Source organism: Nothoprocta perdicaria, unplaced genomic scaffold (genome assembly GCF_003342845.1).
Source record: "Nothoprocta perdicaria isolate Ctin4 unplaced genomic scaffold, notPer1 scaffold_252, whole genome shotgun sequence".
Classification (NCBI taxonomy): domain Eukaryota; kingdom Metazoa; phylum Chordata; class Aves; order Tinamiformes; family Tinamidae; genus Nothoprocta; species Nothoprocta perdicaria.
Genome location: NW_020455480.1, coordinates 658,526 through 680,118, shown reverse-complemented (window position 1 = coordinate 680,118; position 21,593 = coordinate 658,526). Strand labels below are relative to the sequence as shown.

The 21,593-nt window shown below is 57.3% G+C and overlaps 1 protein-coding gene across 1 annotated transcript; it reads right to left on the bottom strand.

The window, feature by feature from the left end:
• Nucleotides 1–2,581: 2,581 nt before the first annotated feature.
• USP28 (ubiquitin specific peptidase 28) lies at nucleotides 2,582–17,884 on the bottom strand. The gene is made up of 23 exons (XM_026040317.1): nucleotides 17,859–17,884; nucleotides 17,419–17,581; nucleotides 16,288–16,374; nucleotides 15,901–16,038; nucleotides 15,465–15,538; nucleotides 14,868–14,944; nucleotides 14,306–14,454; nucleotides 12,357–12,484; nucleotides 12,095–12,190; nucleotides 11,353–11,532; nucleotides 10,606–10,814; nucleotides 10,159–10,229; nucleotides 9,091–9,319; nucleotides 8,667–8,900; nucleotides 7,691–7,815; nucleotides 7,366–7,554; nucleotides 6,374–6,469; nucleotides 5,767–5,945; nucleotides 5,605–5,683; nucleotides 5,401–5,480; nucleotides 4,222–4,345; nucleotides 3,540–3,738; nucleotides 2,582–2,830 (listed from the first exon to the last, which is right to left on the bottom strand). The coding sequence occupies exons 2-23, from the start codon at nucleotides 17,461–17,463 to the stop codon at nucleotides 2,655–2,657; spliced, it is 2,964 nt and encodes a 987-aa protein (XP_025896102.1). The 5' UTR covers nucleotides 17,464–17,581; nucleotides 17,859–17,884; the 3' UTR covers nucleotides 2,582–2,654.
• Nucleotides 17,885–21,593: the final 3,709 nt, after the last annotated feature.

Sequence of the window (21,593 nt, the reverse complement as noted above, 5' to 3'; positions counted from 1 at the left end):
GGACGAGAGCTCCCTTTACGGCGCTTCTAATCTCTTTGCTGCCAAAGCCACGGTCCCATGATCAAAATGAAGGAAGCCCCCATCCAAAAGCAGCATTCCTTCGGGAATCAAAGTTCACTTTTCTCTAAAAACTCACGTTTTGTAACTTGCACTTTGCTCGGGGGCTACGCTGAAGAGTGGAAAAAGAGGTAGGCAGGGAGAGGAAGAGGGAGATCGCTCCCAGACATAGGGAACATGCTGCGTGTGCCGGCTCTGCGCTGGGAGCAGCAGCCCCCACACACGGGCCCCGCCGGAGGTCCCCGCCGCACGGACAGTCCGGGCCCACGCTCGGTCACAGCGCGGACCCAGGAGCTCTGCGGCGAGGCGAGGCGAGGCAGGGCAGCGCGCGGCAGGAAGGCGCAGGCTGCTCTCAGGGGCTGCCGCTCGGGACTGGTTCTGCAGCCCCGGTTTCGCACAAGGCGGCGCAGAGCGGCGCGGCGGCCGGGCCGGGCTCGGCGCTGCTCGCCTGCCCTCCGCCAGCCCCGCGGCAGGGGCGAGACGGGCGCCCCGCGCTGCTCCTTCGTGCCACGTCCTTCGCTGCGAGCGGCAGACAAGGCAAAAGAGAGGGGCCAGAAGGGTAGCATTCTTGGCCGGGGAACGTGCTTTGCAAAGATTTATCCAAACGTGGAGCTGCCCTCTGAAGGCCTCAGAAACCCGCCAAGCGCCAGGACGCGGCTGCGGCCAGAACTTGTGACCCAGCCCCTTGGGACATTGCGGGAGGGCAGATGGGTGACGAGCGGATGGTGAGCAAAGGTTCCCAGCCTCCGCACATGCCTCCCTGCAGGCCTGGCCCAACCGTCGAGCCTCCCAAATCCTCATTCGTCTGCTCTCTGCGAGCAGGGCTGGCGGCTCTGCTGGCAGCAACTTACGGGAACAGGGAAAGGCAGCGCCCCGCGGCTGTGCGGGTAACTGCATCCTCCTAACCCAAGAACCCTTCTCAAACCACATCCTGGCTTCCTGCACAGGAGGAGGGCTCGGAGCACTGTTTGGAGAGTGCGGGAGCTCACCTGGGAATTCCCAGTCACTGCGCAGTAGGGGTGAGTAGGGGAGCGACGACCTCTTCCCAATGCTGACCGCTTTCATATGTTGCCATCAGGCCCCAGAGCAGCAACAGGAAAGAAAGAAACGCAGAGAAATCAGAGAGGCGGGAATTGTGTGTCCTGCAGCGAACACGGAGCGAGGCCGAGGGAACCTTTAGGGGTGCCCCTTCACCCCGAGCAGCAGCAGGAAAACCTGCACAGGAGCTGCAGAATGGCCTAACCCTGTCTCCACACCACCGGCCTCCGCGGGAGCACAAGCAACCAAGGGAGCGCCCGCTGCAAAGTGGACAAGTCACAAGTATCCATAAAGCCAGCCGGGATGAAAGGCAGCCGGCTGTGTCGCAGCCACGAGCAGGGCAAGATCCGGCTGGAAACGTTAGAGCTCCCAGCGCTTCCCCCGAAGGCTTCCTGGACACCACTCTGTGATGGGCTGGCACCTTACGGGCTCCGAGGAACAAACACAGCTGCCTGGCCACCTATTTTTACCTTGAAGAACATCCAAGTCCCCACGGGCTGCCTGGCAGCACCATGGACCTCCCCGAGCTACCACGGGCTGCGCTGCCTTCCCCCGAGAGCAAGGACGAGCAGAGCTCCAGCCCTCGCTCTGCTCAGGACCCCGCAGTTCCTCGACGCGCAGAATATCTGCCTCAATCTCAGAACAGAGTAGTAAAAATAGAGCGACATCTACAAAAAAAAAACCAAAGGAGCTACAAAATAGATCAAATGCTTTTATTGCACTCCTGTAAAAGGTGCACAGTCCCAACAGAAATGATCCCCCCCGCACTAACTCCAAAGATTTGCTTGAAGCAACTGTGGTAGCTCAAACACTACTTGGAGCTGCCACAAAAGTCAGACAGAGGCAGCTTTCACGGAGGGATGGGAAGGGAAGGAGCTAAGGGCTGAATCTAGCTGTGCAGTTGCCCTCCTGGCCAATCCAGCATTAGCGATGCCCCCAAGGGCAGGAAGCAGCGAGTTCTCGCATCCAGCAGGGCAGTTTCCTCGGGGTATATTTGCTTTCACGGGTAAGCCGTCACTGTGGCACAACTGAGCCGCAGACGAGCTGGAGAGCTCGGCCCTGGCTCCGGGCCCCGCCGCCGTTCGCTGTCACCTCGCTCGAGCCCGCGGAGGCTCCTCGGCCGGGGGCAGAGCGAGGGGCGAGCGCATTGGCGGCACCGGAGCCCCGTGCGCCCTCGGTCCCCTCCGCCCCCGTGCTCGTGACTCAGCCCCGTCCCAACCGCTGCCCTTCGATGACTCCTCTCTGCATTAGGAGGACCTAAATGCGCTGGGCAGATGGGTAACAGGGAACAGCCCCTCGGGGCTTTGCTCTGCTGGCGGCCCTGGGGTTTTGGTGCAGGACCAGGGGCCGCAGCACTGAGGCTGGTGGGGGGCCAAGGCAGAGGGCACTGCTGGGTACTTCACTGTGCTGTCCCAGCGCAGGGGGCCGTGGTCCCGACTTTATCACACGACATCTCCTTTAAAAGTGCAACACCGTTTTTTATTCCTTCATATATACAGAGCACATGAGGGGTGAGGAGGCGCCGCGCCGGGCGCTGCCCAGGGAGGCTCCGCGCGCCTCTACGTGACGGCCACCGCGGCGGCGCCGGGGATGGACTCCATGACGGCGGCGAAGCGGCTGCACAGGTCGTACGGCGAGTTGGGCCGGATCGTCGGCGGCTCCTTGAGCACCATCACCTCGGCCGAGCAGTCGAGGAGCCGCGGCAGCAGCTCGCCCAGCTTCAGCTGCAGCGCGGCTGGCGGAGGGCAGAGCGGGGCTCAGAGGGGCACCTCCCCACGGACCGTGGTGACGCTCCGGGGCCACCGCACGCGGCTGCTCCCGGGCAGGAGGCTCCCACGGCCGCTAACGTGCACGCAGCGGCACGCTCGCGCTCACCCGCTGCCCTGGCCCCTAGGGAACCGTGAGCGCTCGCCACGGCCTCCCCCACCTCCGGCCTCCACTGCCGATCAGCAACTCGGCTCTAACACTTCTTAACATTTTTCTTTGCTAGCACTGCTTCAAAAAGAAGGTATTTTCATTGTGCTCGAAAACTTAGCAAACTTGCTCTGCCTGCCTGAAGAGAGTCGCGCGCTTGCAGTGCCGTGCACCGCCTTCACCTGCCATCTACGGGGGACTCAGTCAAGTGCAACAAAACAGAGGCACGACACGCCCAGAGGACGCCGGCTTTTAAAATGCTTGCGCACATCTCAGCGAGCAGGAATCCTCCTGCAGCTCTAGAGCAAACAGCAGCTAAATTCTTCTGCAACATAACTGACGATGCGAACAGGCTTTGCCTCTGGCAGCCCCGAGCACAAGCAGCCAAGCAGGAGGCAGTGCCCATGCTGGGAACGCAAAGAAGTGTCCCAAAGGCTCCCTCAGCTCCTGCCTGCCTCAGCGTGAGGGTGCCCTGCGGGGACCCCGGGGAAGAGCCGCACAGGGACGCGCGGGCAGCAGCTGCTCCTTACCGTCCATGTCCTCGCGCCCCAGGTAGGAGCACCAGCGGTTCCGCATGACCTCGACGGCATCCAGGTCGTCCTTGGAGATGTCGTTGTTGATGATGAGGTGCATGCAGGGGATGATGAGCTCGTTGAGGATGCTGACGCCCTCCGCCACGCGAGCCTCTTCGCCGCTCACAAACAGCGACGCCGCCACCTCGTTCAGCTTCTGCGCGGGGAGGGACACGAGGACGGGCGGTTACCGGGCAAGCCAGGACTCCGGGGGAGCAGCTAGTCCCGCAGAGGCGCCCGCCGGCCGGGCACAACCAGCCGGGCTCACGAACCAGCCTTCAGCCTGAGGAGTCCAGGCAGAGGCGGCAGCTCCTAACGGGCCGGGGCAACACCGTACAGGCCTATGAACAGTTGTGGGGTTTGGATGCCAATGCACGGGTCTGCCTCTACGTGGATTCCCCCCAGGCTATGGCCCCCGTTCCTTCATCAGATGGGCACGCTCTGCCGCTAGCCCTCAGTAAGGAGCAGAACCCCGGTAAGCGCACGAGACACATAGTCAGGAGGGTCTTGGCAAGCACAGGGCATCAACCAGGGACAAATCCCACGTTTGGCACTGGTTTTGCCCCTAGGGAAAAGGGCACGCATCACCTGTTGCCGGGAGGGAGACAGCCCGTAGCCCTGGGGGCACGCGGGTACGCACCAGGAGGCACTTCCTTCTGAAGAGGGCGATGAGGGGCTGGCTCACGCCGCGCCGGGGCCCCTGCAGCAGCAGCGCGCCGTTGCTTTGGTAGGCATACACCAGGTAGCTCAGCGCCTCCTGGTACCTGTGGGACGAGTGTCCGCGGGTCCATGGCAGGGCCTCTCAGCTCGGGAATCGCGGCAACCCCGTCCCAATGCAGCTCTCGGCATCGAGCCTCACAGACAAAGCTCCCCTCCCCTCCAAAGCATTATCTAACCTTGCTCTACATCAAATCACCACACAATCCATTTCCCCGGCGTGGCAGCCCAGCAGCCTCGGAAGCCCTTTTGAAAGCAACGCTTGAGCACAGCTTAGCCAGGACGCGAGCGCCAACTGTGCTCTGTCCTGGTGCCACAACCTTGCGCTTTGGGAGGACGCCCGCAGAGGGGCACGGAACAATATTTTCAGTTCCTTTCCATATTTCCATTTGAGAAAAGACCTGGTGAGAAAGCACTTAAGAAAACAAGTGCAGGGCTGAGCTTCTCGAGGCTGCCAAAGGCAAACAAGCGGCAGGGACGAGCTCATCTCCGAGAAACGGCAGCACACCCTGCCCGGCCTCTTGTCACTCTGCCCGCCCGCCGCCGAGAGCCACCTCGGGAGACAAGTTCTGCTCCAGTCCGTGAACCAGCTCTAAAAGGCAAGTCTCCTTCTGCACGGAAAAAGGGGTTTCATAAAATCTTCCCTACAATGCCACTGTTGCATATCAAATGCACTGTGTATGTAACACATGGTTTCAAAACCACGGGAAGGGGCAAACACCAATGTCTGAAGGAAGGAGGGCTTCACGCCTCGGACAGTTGCCTTTTAATTGGCAAAGTCCAGGGAGCAGCCAAAGCGATGGCAAGCATTCCTGCAAACTCATCCGTGGGAAAGGAGAGACTCAGCTCTACCAAGGGAGAGATTAGTGGGAAACCCGAAGAATCGGGGTCAGGCGCCGAGCTAGTAACTCAGCATAATATTGGAACGGTGGAACGAGGTCAGCCCTGCGGGCCCGAGAAGGCTATTAGCAAGGCAAGACGACGGCACCTCTTGGATCCAAGAGCGACCAGCACAGGTCAGAAGCAGTAAGTACCGCCAAAGTAGCTTCCACTTCCAGGCTGGAGCTAATCTTACCCAAGCATCCAATTAAAATCAACCTACTTTCCATTCTGGTAGAGCTCCAGCCCTGTAAGCAGGTAAACAGAGACCTTCCGAAACAGACTGTAGTCCTCGTGCCATCTCTGTAGGGGAACAAGAGGGAAGCGGAGCGTCAGCTGCACCCGCAACATGCGCCGCCAGATCCTCCTCGATGCCAGGGCGCATCGGCTCTTGGCGACCCCAAGCAGGGCACGGCCGCTCCCCTACCTTGTACTCCTCCATATCCACGTCGTCAGGGCCGATTTCTCGCAGCTTGGCTCGGGCCACCTTCATGATGCTGATTGACCTGCTCAGCGCCAGCACAGAGGGCAGAGTGAGAACCCCGGCACCGCGGGAGCCAAGCCGCCTGCTGCCACGCCGAGCACAAACCTCTCGTCGTAGCTGAGGTTTTTGTCTGCAAACTGCTCAAGGAGGGTCCGCTCCACGACCTGCTTGGGAGCGTCGTTCTGCAGGAAGTAAACGAGCACGTGCTGCAGGCGGGCGTCGTGCTGAGGGGTGGGCGCCTCCTTGGCGAGCAGGTAGAGCCTGGAGTACTCCTCATGGAAGGCCTGGCAGAGAGGGACACGCGCTGCGGCCTCCCCGCTCCGCTGGCCTCAGCCCGGGGCTGCCGCCGGCCCCGTGCCCTCCGGAAAGGGCCCGCTGCACAGGGCCCTTCCTTCCGGCATCCTCCTGCACGCGCCACGGTCACAAAAATCCACTATAGATGGGGAAAAGGAAGCCAAAGGTGACCGGTCTTCCTTCCGAGAGGAGGGAAGCTCTTGCAACCTCCAAAAAGCGCTTAAAACCTAGGGCTATCTCATTCCATTAACAGAACAGCACGTGGGCCACCAAAGGCGTTAGCAAAAGGAGGAGCGGCGTGAAACGCTCCCTTCGCATTGGCGACCCGTCGGTGGAGCCCCCGCTCTTCCCTTCCTGGCATTTCCCAGACCTTCCGAGCGCTGGAGTTAGCGAGGAGATACCTTAACAGGGGAGATACCTTAACGAGCCCGGCTTCAGAGCCGTCGCGATCAAAGGTCGGGCGGGCTTTGGCAATAGCGAGGATCACCCCCTGCATGGCTGGGGTCAGCATCACCTTCCGCGAGGGCAGCACCACGCACACGAGAACGAGCAGACAGTGACAGGCAGAAGAAGAGCGGGAAGCATGGTGAAGGAAAGGGAAGAGAAAGGTCCGAGGAGAACGTTTCAAGGAAACGGTACGAGTACAGGCGCAAGAAGCCGGAGCCGAGATGTCCGCACTCCTTATCCCACCCACCACAGGCACTTTTTCCATGCGGTTTGTCTCAAACGGGTCGTTGCAAGCCGTGAGTGTGCAAACGCAATCGGTGAGAGCACACAACACACTAAGCACGTGCCCTGCGTGCCCCGCTCAGGCCTGGAAGGCAGGACACAGAGAGCACTGCCCCCAGCAGAGCAGCTCCTGGCACTAACGCCATGCAAGTGTTGAACGTCCTCAGCGGGGAGCGAGCTCAACAGCTCTGTAAGTGCAAGAAGTGCAAGGGCATCTGTGGAAAAGACTCAGCTGAGCGACTCGGGAGCCAACGCTCGGGTATTCGAGGGGGCGGACGTTCCCGTTCGAGCACTCCTGACCTAGGATACTCTAACTCTTAACACTGCCTCCTTCGCACAGGGCTCTAACTGAAAACAAGAGAGCCTTCTAAATAGAGACATGCACCTCAGAGCAGTTTTGGTACAGCTATGGCAGACCTTAAAGGCTTAGAGCAACAATGGGCAGATGTAATGATTAAGTGCTCTGAGAGCCGCTTTTCTGGTGGCACTTAGAGATGAAATTGCTGGAGGATTTGCTCTAGTCTTCTTGAGCTCTGCAGAGGGAAAACATATTTAGAAAAGAGCAGGATTTCAAGAAAGAGGTTACTACCTTTCCCAGCGTTAGAGAAGCTCAAAGGCAACTAGCTGCAGCGTTAGAGGTTAATGACAGGCGGCAAGCAGCTCCTGCGCTGCGTTCTGTACCTCCTCATTATATCCATCCGCATCAGCCCTAACAAGGATCTTCCCCACGCTGGGGATTTCCACCTCGGAGACCTGGGAGCTGCTCTGGCCAGCAGACTCTGTGCCTCGAGCCTCCTGCGGTGCGTCTGCCTCAACCGGGAGGGCCGGTGCTCCCGGATGAGGGGCCTCCGCGGGCTCTACCTCCTTCGGCTGCGCAGCAGAGAGAAGAAACAGTAAGAAAACCCGGAGCCAAAGAGAGGAAAGGGCAAGCGGGCCGAGCGGAGGTGGCCGAGCGCAGGAGGGCGCGTGTGGGAGCGGGTCGGGCGCCGGGCGGCGCGGGCCTCACCTCGCAGAGCGCGGCCTCCACGCCGCTCCTCGCGTAGGCGTCCGCCGTGTTGGCGATGGCCTGCGCCGTCTGCTCCTTGGCCATGAGCGCGTGCTCGGAGGGCAGCGAGCGTGCGCCCGGCGCCTCTGCGGGACACAGGAGGCAGCGCTCAGCAAACACGGGCGCGAGGGCTCAGAGCAGCCGCCTTCCACCCAGGGCTCGGGCCCTCGGCAGCACCTCCTCCCGGGAACGGCCTCCCCAAACCCTCAGCATCCCCGCTGGCAGCCCGCCCCGGCTCTGCCCAGAGCCTGGCCTCGCAGGGCGCTAAACGGGATGGAGCAGTCCCATCCCAGCACGTGTCCTCGGGAAGCACGGCCTTAAACAAAATATGCCTTTCTTCCCACCTGCAGCTGTCCCATCCTTTTACAAGGTGACATAGACCACGGCTCTAAGCTCAGAGGGGCTGCTCTGCAATAAGCTGGCTACCCAGGCCCTGCAAATCGCACACTTGGGCGCGCAGTGCCTGCCCTGAGCGCGCTCGGCTCTCCTTGCTCCAAGGTGCGCGGTAGCACCCGTTCCTGCACCGATTTACACGAGTTACTGCCAACCTCATCCCAGGGCTGGATGCAGCCTGGCCCAGCAGGGCTCGCAAAGCCCTTCCAGGCACAGGGCACGCGCTGCCCGGCCCTGCAAGGTGCGACTGCCCCGCTGGAGCCAGCGGCACCTCAGCACGTGCTGCTCGATGCCCACGTTTCACTCACTGGCGGCTTGGCTACCGGCTCCTTATAATTAGGTATAATGGTGAAAACACCATTTCCTCACACTCAGCGACAAGCTTAGGGGTAAACGCACACGCAAGCAGCTGAAGAGCTTTTCCTTTTGGCAGGAGGCAGCCCCCACCAACCTGCTTTGCCACGTCTTTACCGGTTTCTCCCAGATACCCAGGAGCGGGTGCCCAGCGGCAAAGCAGCGCTACTGCGGAGCGGGAAGGTGTTACCGGTGTCAGCAGCGTGTGCGAAGTGCGCGGCAGAGCCACCGGGGCCCGATTCCGAGGAGAGTTCCCGTGGTTCCAAGGCGGGCGAGGGCTCCATCGGCACCATCTTGCAGGACTGCTCCTCTTCCCACTCCTCTGCCTCCTGCTCGAGCCGCCAGTTGTCCTCCTCAATGTAGCGCTTCAGCTCCGGCGGCAGGGCCTCCACTTCCTCCTCAGGCTCGGACTCAGCACCCTCCTCTGGAAGGAACACAGCACTGGGACACGCGGAAATATACGGGCGCTCCCGCGGCTCCCAGCATCTCCTCCTCCACAGAGGAGGGACCGTTCTGGGCCACGGGGAAGCTCACGCGGGGCCGTGGGGACATCATGGTCCACACAACAGTCTAAATAGGGCACAGCTACTAACCCACAGCCACGAGTTCGATACCTGCCGCAAGGCGGGACACCTTCTCGCTTATGTACATGAGGCAGTAGGCACTGGCATTCCTCAGGCCTCCAAAGGAGTCTCGCTGCAGCTCTTCCCACGAGGACTCTGTCACCGAGATGTCGTTGTACTTGAGCCAGCTTTTCCGCGGCTGGTCGTAGACGTAGGCCCAGTAGTGGCCGGCGTTGGCTTGCCCCTCGTGCACCAGGACGGCGTGCAAACGGTAGGGAACCTGCAAAGCCACACAGGTGCCTTTGGCAGGCTTGCTTGCGGGCAACACGGGTGTCCAACCTCTGCAGAAAAGCTGAAGCCGCATTCCCGGCCGTGGCCCTGCTGCTCATTCACAGAGTGACTATCCCACCGTGCAAGACCTGCCTTCTCCTGGGTCGCTCTGCTGTCTGCTCAGCCTGACGGGGCCATCGTGCAGCCGAGAGGCACGACCAGGGAAACCGAGGCCCTCCCATACAGCAGAGCACATTGCACACCCGGAGCTCAGAGGGTGCTCGTGAGAGATGGGGGACCACGTTAGGAGAAAAAGTAACATCTTTTTAAAGAAACTTTTCTCTTCTTTGTAAGATTAAGAGTTTCCTGAGGGAAGCTAAGCTGACAGTTCCTAACAGAAAACATTTGAGGTCATTGAAAAAGAATTAACAACAGTGCGCCAGTAAAGGTCTTAGAGCCTGACTGAACGGATTTCTTTGCAAGTACGGACAGTTCAGGCTTTAAATGTTTCTGGAAAAAGCACTTATTTATTAACCTCCTGAGCTCTGCGGGAGTTTGGAAATGGGCTGAACGCAAGAGATGGAAGCATTTCTCTCAGAGAATTGATGACCCCGAGAGCATCACAGCCAGTTCACAGCAAGGGCGAGGGCGAGACCATCATTCTCAAGACATTCAGTCTTCCACTCCCTGGAGGGCTGGAGGCTGATTAAAAACAAATTTGTCCCCCCCACTTTGGCAAGACCTGTAGCGCTTTGTTCCTCTCCTTGCACACAAACATTTGTCTTGCACCGCATCCACGTGGCCGGCGGGATCAGTTCAACGTCTCCCTTTCGAAGCTGCATTTCTTACCTGCTGGAGGAGAGGGTCACAGTACATTTGCTCGATGGAGAGGTTGATTCTGGCAATAGAAGCTTTCAAATCTGCCAAGAACGTTGCGAGAAAGAGAAATACATTAAAATAATACTGACAAATAAGATACATAAAAATTCACAGCTAGTCAGCCTATTGCGGTGCCTTTCATGCCCGAGGTAGGGGAGGTGTGCATGAATTCAGGGAGGGCAGTCACGGCTCTTCTCAAACACCGTGAGCACCAGACGTGCAAGACACACAAGACAATGTCACGGCAGGCTCCGGCCCACTGCAGGCGCCGCAAAGCCCGAAACACCCGGAGCAGTCAGTTTTACATAGGCAGGAGCCCTTCGGGGCAGTTCAGCAGGCACCCAACTGCAGCAGCACAACAGCAGACCTTAGGCTAGCAAGCACCAGCAAATGGCTACAGACACATTTCTGGCCAACCTTGCATGTCCTGCTGGATCTCGCTTCTCCAGCGCTGCAGACACGTCCTAACAAGGTCCACCTCTTCCTCGGAAACCACGGGAGGAGCCGGGCAGCCGGGCATTTGTGCAGGGGCATCGGAAGGCTGGAGCGACGTACCCAGCTGGTCTTGCCGGGAAGAATTGGCCAAAAAGTCTTCTGTTCCCCTAGTGCTCTTTGCCTCCAGGACACTATGAAGCAAAAGCCCATAGTAAGGGGCAGATTATTCAGTGTTTCTCCTTTGAGAAGAGAATAAATCAAATAAAAACTACTGAAGAGGCAGAGCACCATTTCCCCTTGCACAAGATTGCACAATATGTAAAGAGCACAAGCTAATAAAAATGTACTTCCTCTTCAGCAGATCAATCCAAAATGTAAGACAAGACAGGATTCAAACTCAACTCTGCATCTGTGCTCACAAAACACAGATCCCATCCGCAATGCAACACTGTAAAAATTCCTTCCGTTACTATTGAAGCATTAATTTATTTACTCGGCTTCACGCAAGAACGTAAGGCCACCAGGAAGGGCAGACTTGCGGCCATTCGCAATAGCAGCAGTGCCACGGCCGATGAAAGAAAGCGCTGGCCCCGCGGACCGAAGGAGCGCGGGAAGCGCTGGGGCTGGCGCGGGGACACGGGCGCAGGACGGGCTCCCCGCGGCACGGCGCCCGCCCCTGCTGCCAGGGGAACGTTCTCCTGCAAGTGCTCTGCATTGCCGTTGCCCAACCTGTGCTGCTGCGAAGGGCTCTCCAAGAGGTGAGGCTCGCCCTGGGCGGGCAGGACGGGTGTCCGAGCGCCCCGGGGCGCAGAGGCGGCAGCAGTGGCCTTGGTGGCGACGAATTCGAGCACGGCCTGCAGCATGTCCGGGAGCGGGCAGCGCGCCGGCCCCGAGCCGTATCTCAGGTACCTCGGGTAAAACAGACGCACAAGCCCCGCGGGGCGGTGAGTGACGGAGCACGACCACCCTGTTAACCGTGAGGAAACAGCAACGCAAAGAGGAGAACATCCCTTAGCTTGTGGCATGGTCAGGGACGCATTTATGGAGAGCTGATGGATAATATTCCTGTCCTTTTATAGCCATTGCTTTGAACACCGCAGCATCCCAGAGAAATCCTCTGGGATGATCTGAGCGTGACTTCCCCCGCCGAGCGCTCACAAAGCTACAGTTTCAGCATCCGGCCACACACTATACATATATATACATATAATTTCTCGATCACCCATTTGTTAAATGGGTGTCAATGCTTTTACATGGGACGTGTGGCCTTTATCTGGGATATTCCGACACGGCTGATGAAAGCGGAGCAACAGAGGCCTCCTGCCACCAGCCCTATGACCAGGGCTGGCTTTTGAATATTTCTGTATTTTCTCCTTCTTCTGCCAGTTTTTATTTTACTTAAATGCTCATTTAAAAGGAAGGGGTCACAGAATTCCCCGCAGTGTCAGAACAGAAATAGGCGAACACTTACTTCTCCAGCTTTTGCTGTAGAACCATTAGTTTCTCCTTTAATCTCTTGATTTCTTCTCTTTTCACACAAATAAGCTCTTTACTGCTGTAGAGGTACCTACACAAATCACAGAGCCCCTTCACGTGAGCATTGCGTACCTTGACCATCTCCCACGTGTCATAAATATTTTCAAGCCCTTCCCTCCTCTCCAAGAAGGATTTCTTCCCTGCCTTCCCTGAAATAAGGCATCAGCTGCAGCTCACCGCGAGAGAAAGCGACTCACCTGTCCATGTAGATCGTGCGGGGAAACTCGAGGCGGGTGTGGATTTTCTCGGGCTGTCCCAGGGACTGGTTGAACTCAAATCGGGAGAGCTCGAAGGTGAGCACCGGGGGCAGCTTTGTGAACCAGCGCTGCCGGAGAAGCACAAATTGCCCTGGGGGGACGGCTTTGACGGGCATTGCCACCTGCCCTATCTTAGACCGATCCTAAGCACGCCTGTCGGTAAGCTCTGACTTCACAGAGATTTTGCTTATGGAGCAGCTAGTCCAAAAGACAGATTTTATGAGATTGAAATTTCCATTTCCATTTCAGAATGTTACTATCAAGAGGCCTCATGATAGCTTACAGAAAATTAATTTCCATTGCCTGGTGCATCCAGCCTGATGGATTATTAGCACCCTGGGACTTGATTTTACAAAATTTGCACGCACTGTACAAACACCTCTGAGGCAGCTATTTCCCAACGCGGCTCTCATGCAGTGATGAGCAGTCAACCAGAGGTGCTCAACCAGCACCTCGTTCCTCACCCTCTCTCATGCTGCCCAGCTCGGGCACCTGGACAGGCGCTTGGCTTTGCGTGTCCAGCCCTGTTTCCAAGAGCTGAGCTGAAAGGAAAGCTCCCCGCGGCAGCTGGGCTTGCTCTGTCCTCCTGCTTCACAATTCCTGGTCTCCTTTGGCCACCTTAGCGTGGCAGCTCCCAGAGCACATTCCCTGCGGGACACTCAGGCCTCCCCTTTGCACGAGCCACACGAATGTCCTGCTGCAATAACCCTGCCCTGCACCCAAGCGCAAGAGCCTGTTTCCAGACGTACAATCTGTGCAACCGAGGTGACGATTTCCAGCACTGGAGGAGGACGTGGCCAGCGAGCAGAGCGCTTTGGGAAGCTGCCCCGTGTTCAGGACAGGAGAGCACAGACAAGGCAAAGGAAGGTTTCACAGCCCTGTTATACAGGAGAAGCACCGGCGCCAACGAGTGCCACTGCCGCCCCGAGCTGCCACGCACCCCCTGTGCCCTCCAGAGATAAAATGCACCTTATTGTCCACACCAACTACCACATGGCCCTCTAGCCACCACATCTTAGGAAGCGAAATAAAGATGTGCAGCTCTTTGCAATGACACTTCCTAGATAGACACTTCCTCCTACCTGTGCCGCCACATAACAATTACAACCTGGCCCAGAGACTGGGATGTTGTCCCTTGTCTCTCACTAAGGAGCTCACCGAAATTCACAGAAACCCAGACACAGGTTGGATGGGACAGAGTCCACCCGAGCGGCTCCCTACGCCCTTGCTCCAGGCTACATCAAGCGCTGCAGAATGAGCTTTAGTGGCATCTAGGCAGGCTTGTGCAGGACCTAGCAAAACCCCACGGAGACAGCTGAGGCCAGAGGCAGACAGGGCTCATGAGCACAACATCTCCCTTCTCAAATGTTCAGAGCAAAGGGAAATTCCTTCCCCTGCGCCCTCTGTGCCAGGTACCTTGGCAATTTCTGGTTATTACTTCCCAAACTTTCTGTGCACTAACTGCTCTGGCACACACAGAACACGCAATGTCAGAGCACATCTTCTCTCTCCACCGTGCAACAGCCAAGTAGCTTGATTGATTGGTGATTCGAAGAATTAAAAAAAAATAAACTAGAGAAAAAAAAAAAAATCAGCACAGGCAGAAGAGTGAAAATGAGAAGAAAGGGAACACGCACTGTAATAGGGAGAAAGAAGCAAATTCCAAATGGCCTACCATAAAGCACTGCACTTTTACCCTCCGAAAATATGGAGGCAGTGGTTCTCCCCCTACTCAGGCACAGGTAGGCATCAACAGAGAGAGAGAGACTTTGTCACACTTGCATCACAGGCAGAGGTTGAGCTTTTTAATGTAAAGCAAACTCCTCAAAGTGCTTGCACGGGACAACGCAGCTCTACAAGGCAGCTTTGTGCCCAAACGCAGCACCCACCTCCTGCCCATATTGCACCGACCGGGCGTCTGTCTCCTCCTCCATCTCGCCCTCGACCATGGCGCCTTCCAAGCACTCGTCCAAGTTCCGATAGCCATTTACCTGAAGGGGATACTGGCCAAAGGTTTCAATCTTGGAGAAAGTATTGCCTGAGTAAGGAAAACACAAAACAAAACAAAACCCCACGAAGCAACTTAAAGCAACAACAGCAAAGAATAACTCAGGAGCTTGCTACAAACAGCAGCTTTGACACACTGCTTCTAAGAAATGACTTCCATATGGGTCTCAGCAGAGATATCTATCAAAACCAACCTCTCTATAAACAAACCCTCAAGCAGATGAGCACAGGCAAAAGTTTGAAATTTTCTCACTAAAGGCACTTCATGGCAGAAAAAAAGTTAAAAACAATTTTATAAAGGTGACTATTTGTAAGCTCACTTTACCACTGCAGAACCAGGCAATTTCACCAAGAATGTGCAACATAAAAGTCATGCATCACCATTGCTATAAATTAAAACACTCAGAGGAGATCAACAGTGAAACTACCAAGTCTTCAACTCACCCTCGTGGACGCCCTCAGTCAAGAACGTCCCATAGAACAGTTGCACCATTGGATTTTCAGATTTATCCCCAGGGTTGCTGTTGCAAAAAAGAAGGAAAGAGAAAATCCAGGTATTTGCTTCACTTACAGCTATAGGCTCTTAAAAAGTCCTAGCTCAAGCTTTAAGCCTTTGCTCGGGAGTCTTCCTGCAAGGAAGAATAAACTTTTCTATCAGCACAAAATACTGCTCCGTTTCCATACTCACAATTGCATTCTACCACTTGCACTGGCAAGGAAAAGTTAAAACGCTGCCTTCTGAGAAGGAGCTCTAAAGGAGGGATCTTTAAAGAAAGGAACGTATTTAAGAAGATTTTATATTTCCACTTCAGGTGACTGGTTTTCTAAGCTAACATCTACTATATCCGAGCGTACATTTTATGACCCTTTCATTTTATCGGCTGACCGCTTTCTCGTGCCATTTTCCAGCAGCTCTATTGAATTGTAAATAGCTTTAAAAGCTTTTGTTTTTTAACCTTACATCTCCCCCGTTCATCAAACCATCACATCTGAAATCTGCGCTCGGTGCCAGGTCGGAGGGCCGAGCGCGCAAGCACCCACCTGGCATTCACGGCCAGCTGGAACGCGTCCTCCAGCCAGTCCAGCAGCTTGTGTGTGAACTCGCTCACATCTTGCTGCGAGAGACACAAGCTGCAGTCAAACACGCGCGCAGACGTGACAGCGTTTTCGTGCCCTCGCGTCTCGGGGAGGCGCCGGAGCAGAGGCCGGCTGCGCCTCCTCGTGCGAGCCAACGGCAGCCTGCAGCGCTGCGATCTCTGCTCAGCCCCGGCACGAGCGCTCCGCTCACCGGGAAGCCAGAGAACTACTGGGGAACCTCCCCGGCTACGTGCATGGCCCTGCGGGAGGATGCCACATAGCCTGTCTAATTAGCAGGCACAAGCAGCTCTGCTTTGAGTGTGACAGCAGCACCAAGCGGATCAGCGGGCCCGTAAGCGCTGCTCCGAAGGCAGCGAAAGGCTTTACAATCTGGTCTTACCTGCTGCTCTTCGGTAGATTTAAAGGCATCCCTCAAGAGCTCCAGGGCTGCAGACGGGTCTACAAACTTACGACGTGTCCCCAGCATCAAAGCAAACAGACACTGAAGTTCTTGCATGAATGCAATATTTCTTTTTCCCTGCATTGTGGAGAAAAACAAACAAACAAACAAAAACAATCTTAGGGCAAGTCTATAAAAGCTGCATTCTAAATTGAAGCTTTCAGTGAGGCACTCAACTTTTTCTACAGCAAATCTGTCTCTTAGAAATATTTCTCACATTTGACTTCAAAGCAGCAAGACAGCTAAAGGTGCCAGGGCCTCGGGTGGCCCCTTCCAAGAAGCCCTGCGTGGAGGGGCCCTGTGCAGCACGAGCCACTGCCAACTCACCGTGCGACTGCGACAAGTCTCCAGCACGCTCTGCGGGACGGAGTAGCCAAGGACCAGCCTCCGAAACTGCGGTAACTGGAAAAGGGACTGCAGGGAAAGCAGAGGTAGAGAGTGGCGGGCATGGGGGCTGCGTGAACGCCTATGGCCCCAGCAGCCTGCTCCTCGTGGGCACGCAGTGGCCGCGGTGCTCGCAGCCACCTCCCCATGGTCCCTGCTCCTGAGCGAGCACTCAAGGGAGCAGCCACGGGGTGGGCAGCACAGCCGTGCCCTGGTCTCCCCTTACAGCCTGCTGAAGGCCTCAAATCACATCCTGCCCCTTCGGGGTATCTAAGCATTTCAGAGAAGAGCACGGGCAAGTGGAGGAGAAGCTCAGAGCAACCACAACCGCCACGAAAGGAGCACTCCGACAGCTATTCTATTTCCTTGCAAAGATGCAGAGGGACGATTAGCATTTATCTGCTGCTGATGTAAAGTGGTTACACGAGCCAAATGCGTCCCGTCTCTCCTATGCTTGCTGGGGTTATCGTGAATAATACTCCCTGCCTAGTTGCTTATTAGATCAAACATGCAGGACACTGTATTCCATTACCTGCAATCTGATACAGTGTGTATTGAGCCAATAATCACTGCAGTAAAACTGAATTATCAGTTCCCTCTGCCAGGCTAGCTTCTGTCATCCGGCATTTGGACATCACGGCACCAAAAGGCAGTTGCAGAGGTACATACAGATTATATTGATCCCTATCTCTGTTACACGAGGACTAACTGCTCTTTTTGAGTACATCCAGAGAAGATCTCCCTTATATCAAATAGAAGCAGAAGTATTTTAGGGTCGCAGGCTAAGGCCTGATCCATTTCTCAAATCGGAAAATGAAAACTCAGAACCCTCCCCGATACCGTGCTCGCCCCACAAAGCAGAGAGGGCTGCAGGTGGGAACGCTTTTGCCTCTCTATTAAATTGAGTATGGGATACTTGCAGTTTTGAAAAAAATGGCTAAGCGTGAGCACGGTCGCACTGGCTCACCGGCAAACGACGAGCACCTCACAGAGATGATGTGGTTTGACTGTGCCCCGATAAGCACCGGACGCCAAGGCAGCAGCAGTCCCAGAGGAGCTCTGCCAAGAGCTTACCTGAATGACAGCGCTAAACCAACACGTGTTCCCAATGTTTCTCATTCCAACAGGCCAGTCACCCGCCCTTCTCCAGTCGTCCTGCTTGGGATCCTCTCCCCAGACCTCGCAGCGTTTCCGCTTGGAGCGGCTTTTGTTCTCAGCACAACGGGCCTCCTGTGCTCTGTCGGGGCAGAAGGGAATCGTGCAGTAAAGCAGCATCTCACAGAGAATCCCAGGAGCTGCAGGAACCGCAGCGCGTGCAAGCGGCAGGAGCAGGAACAGAATAAGTCGCAACCAGAGGTGGGTTCTGGATGCCGAGCCCCGTGTTGCAGCACTGCCCCAGAAGGTACCGGTGAGTATCGCAGCCCATTTGTCCGGGCGCTGCTAGAATCGCAAGCAGCCTAAGGACACCCTCAACGTACCCGCGAAACCCCGAAGGCCTTTGCAGCCCCACTGACCTTTCTGCTTCTCTCCCTGCAGCCGGGGCTGGTGGCGGCTCCCGCGGGCTGGAGGCAGCGGCTGCCTGGAGGCCGTCCGGGCTCCCGGCGGGAAGTGCACGCACACCTAGAAGCAGAGGCAACGCTCTGAGCGCAGGTTTCCAGACAGGAGCACGCAAACGTTTCCTTAACAGAGAGTTCCGGACAACGTTACCCTTCACAGGCATCACTTTTCAAGGAGATTCAGGTATAGCTTTCTAGCAGAAATGCAATCACATTCTCCTTTAGTTTAAATTGCACTACGAGGCCGCTGAAGCTAGAAGGAGAGAGGAGATTGTGCAGCTGTATAAAGGCCCAATTCCCTCCCTCCTGAAGCTTGTGGAAGCACTTCAAACCTGCTCCGGTACTGAACCGACAACACTGAGTGCTGCTGATATTTGTTGTGCCTTGGTATCGATACTGAATCCTGACACACTTTCAAGACAAAAGACTGCATTTACAAAGATTCTCACACCCATCGCCAACCAAGTTCTTGTGCTGCGAGGCATTGTGCTTCCTAGCCATGGGTGAGGAGGAGGAGGAAGCAGACACAGCTGTGAGGCAGGTGGGAGCCTCCTTTAAATAGAAGGGCAGCTGAGGGCTTCCAGGTGCTGCGCTCTGGGCTCCAGCACAGATTTTGGGCATTGTGAATCTCTGCGGTGCTAAATTGACCAGAGAAATTTTTCAAGTGACACCCTAGGGGTATCTAACAAAAGTAAAGTTTTGTTACAGAAGTTATTTTCAATTACAGCAGATGGCAATCATACTTTTTTTTTAAGTTTCAAGGTTCCAACAACGGCCTACTTTTGTAAACACTTACGTATAAATACCAGTATTTCTGAGACCGAGTTTCCTGTGCTCAAAGTGGCAGCTCAAGGCAGCTGCCCGGGCGCTCTTCTGCCCTTGTGTCCGCGTTTGGGCGGCCCGAGCTGGGCAGCAGCACGGCGGAACACGAGCTGCCGGGCACCAGGAGCTCCTCAGAGCAGTGCAGCCAGGCTGCCGGGCAGCTGAACAACGGCAAGCAACGATCTGCACGTTCGGAAGGGACAGGTCCGGGCTCTTGGGTAAGCAGGCTGTGAAGAAGGCCCAGCCCTGCCCTGCCCCTATAGGCAACCTGCCCGCCTGGTAGAACAGAACCAGCTCTTAGGGCAAGCACCCCTAACACAGAGCTCGCTGTAGCGAGGGCCGAGCAGGGCACCAAAGGCCGCCCTCTCCTTTGCAGTGCTGCTCCAGGCACTGTTCTTTCTGAGATGCTTTCCTTCCATAGGCCACTGTCCCACGCCAGGAAACACTGAGCAGCATCAGGAACCCCCAGGCACACAGAGACGTTGTCTGTGTGACCATGGGCATCCTCCTACTGCATCCTCCTTCCCTCTCCTTCGAGCCAGAGAAGAGCTGCCTCCAGGAAACTATTGGGCACAAAAGCTATTCACACAGGAGAGGCCAATCTGCTGGTTTTCTAGGTGCCCCAGTGCAAGACACGAGCGCCAGCAAAACGCCAAGAGCAGGGGTTTGGAGGCAGAGGCCGGGAGCCTCACGCCTCCCCGGCTGTCTCGGGTGCCACCCGAGGCTCGCAGGGTGCAGGGGCGAACGCAGCGACGTGACTGACCTGCTGCGCGGGGCGCGTGGGCAGCGCTGCCCTCGCAGGCGGCGGGCTCGGCGGCAGCGGCGCTGCGCAGCTCCTCGGCGGGCGCCTCCGTCAGCACGCTCACCGCCTCCATGACGTCTCCATCTGTGGCCTGGCGGAACAAGAGGGGGAAATCCGCAGCACTGGTCTCTGTGAGATGTAAAGCACATGCGGCACACGGAGTCGCTGGCACCAAGGTCTCCTTGCTCGGCGGGAGCAAGCTACCTGCTGGGGTCAAGCTGCAGGGAACAGCAAATAAAGGCTACAATTTGTCAGGGACAGAGCCCTCTGCTTTTACTACTAGCACTGCACAGGCTGCATTAACTCCTTATCCTTGTGAGAGACAGCAGTAATTGCAGAGCTGAGGTGCAAGGGGACTCTCGGCGCAGGGAGACGGATGGGCAGCAGCCTCCTCCGGCACCGCGCTGAACTGCCTTCTCGAGACGCACCCCGACGGCGTGGGGCAAGCAGCGGCCTATCAGTAACCCCCAAAACGGCCTCCCCCCAAAACCCAACCCGCAAATGACACACAGAAAGGGCCTGAAGTGATGGTAACGTTTGAGGCGGAACCTGAGCTCTTCTCTCAGAGGACAAGGACAGCATTCCCAAACCTTGAGCGCTGCGTGGAGGAAGGCCGGATCCTGGATGCCTGTGATCTCCCTCAGTTGGTTCAGAAGCATTTGGCAATCCTGCGTGCGGGAGAAGGAGGGCGGCTCAGGGTAGGGAGGCGATGGGGAGGGTGGCGGGCGGCTGCTGCGGCAGCTGCCCAGGGCCTCCCCTCCGCCTCGTGCTGGCGGAGCAGCCCCACGGCCGGCGGGAGCGGCCACGGGAGCATCAGCGCGACATATAAGGAGGCTGCCAAGCACCCATGGAGGGGACGGGGCTATTTTGAGCGTGGCTCCACATGCCATTTGTGCCTGTCATTTCTCACACACAGGAAGGTGGAGGGATAAGGGCCCTGGAAGCTGCTGCTGCTCCTCGCGGCCAGCACAGAGGCCATGCCGAGCTCCTTTCCATCCACCCCACACCGGGCAGCCTGGTTCCCTCCTGGTTAGGGAACAAGATCCCTTTTCAATCACACAAAGTTCCCAGCTACGGAAGGGAATCTGCTCCACCAAGGCCTCATCTCATAGGAGACTCCTGCGCTCGGGAAACACTTGTCACGGGGGCCGGTGCCTCCCGTGTCGGCCCTGCGACACGCGGGGCCCCTTCATGGCCCTTTCCAAGCAGCACGGCTGCAATCTTCTCCCTCCGGCAGCTCCTAGTGAGTGTAGCTACAACTTGGAGCTCTGCGATGCTGGAATCACAGGCGGGATGGGAAGGATCCTAACGGAGGCCGCCAGCCCCAGCGCATCACGTGCCCGCGCAGACAGCGCGGCGCCCCTGGGCACACCGGGCGCTAACTCCCGCACCGGAGCGGCCAGGCCGGTGCCGGGACAGCCACGAGCACGGGACCGTGCTGCACGTGCAGCACCCACCACCTGCAGCACCCAAGGCAGTGCCCAGAGGAGCGCAGCAAACACAACAAACACAACAAACGCCCCCGCGGCGCCCGGCTGTGCTGGGAACGGCCTTCGCGGCGCCCAGCACCATCCTCCCACCCGGGCGCTCCCCACGGGCCCGTTCTGCCCCGCCGCCGCGCACATAGCAGGGCAGCCGCAGGGCGAGCACCGTGTGTGACAACACTTCTGCCACGCAGGTGCGGCCACTGGAGCACGGCACTAATTTTGTGACGTTTCCCAACTCACCCCACCTCGCGCCGCGGGGCACAGCTACAAACCCAAGCGCACGAAAGCAAGGCACAGCGGTGAGACGCAGGGCAGGACGGGGCCTGCCCTGCAGGGGCTCTCCCCTCCACACAAAGCCCTTCTCCACCAAACTCCCGAGCTAACAACCCGGCCGGCCTTTAACGCTACCGCATCCTAATTGCCCACACCCGACGCAACCGCAGCTCGCTCCTCGTTGGGAACACGTGCGTTCGGAGCAGCTCTCCACGCTGCAAAGCCTGTCCCAACGCGGAGCAGCGCGCGGGACACGGACGCTGTTTGCAGCGCGCGGGCGCCGGAGCCGCTCCGCTCCCGCCCGCCCCG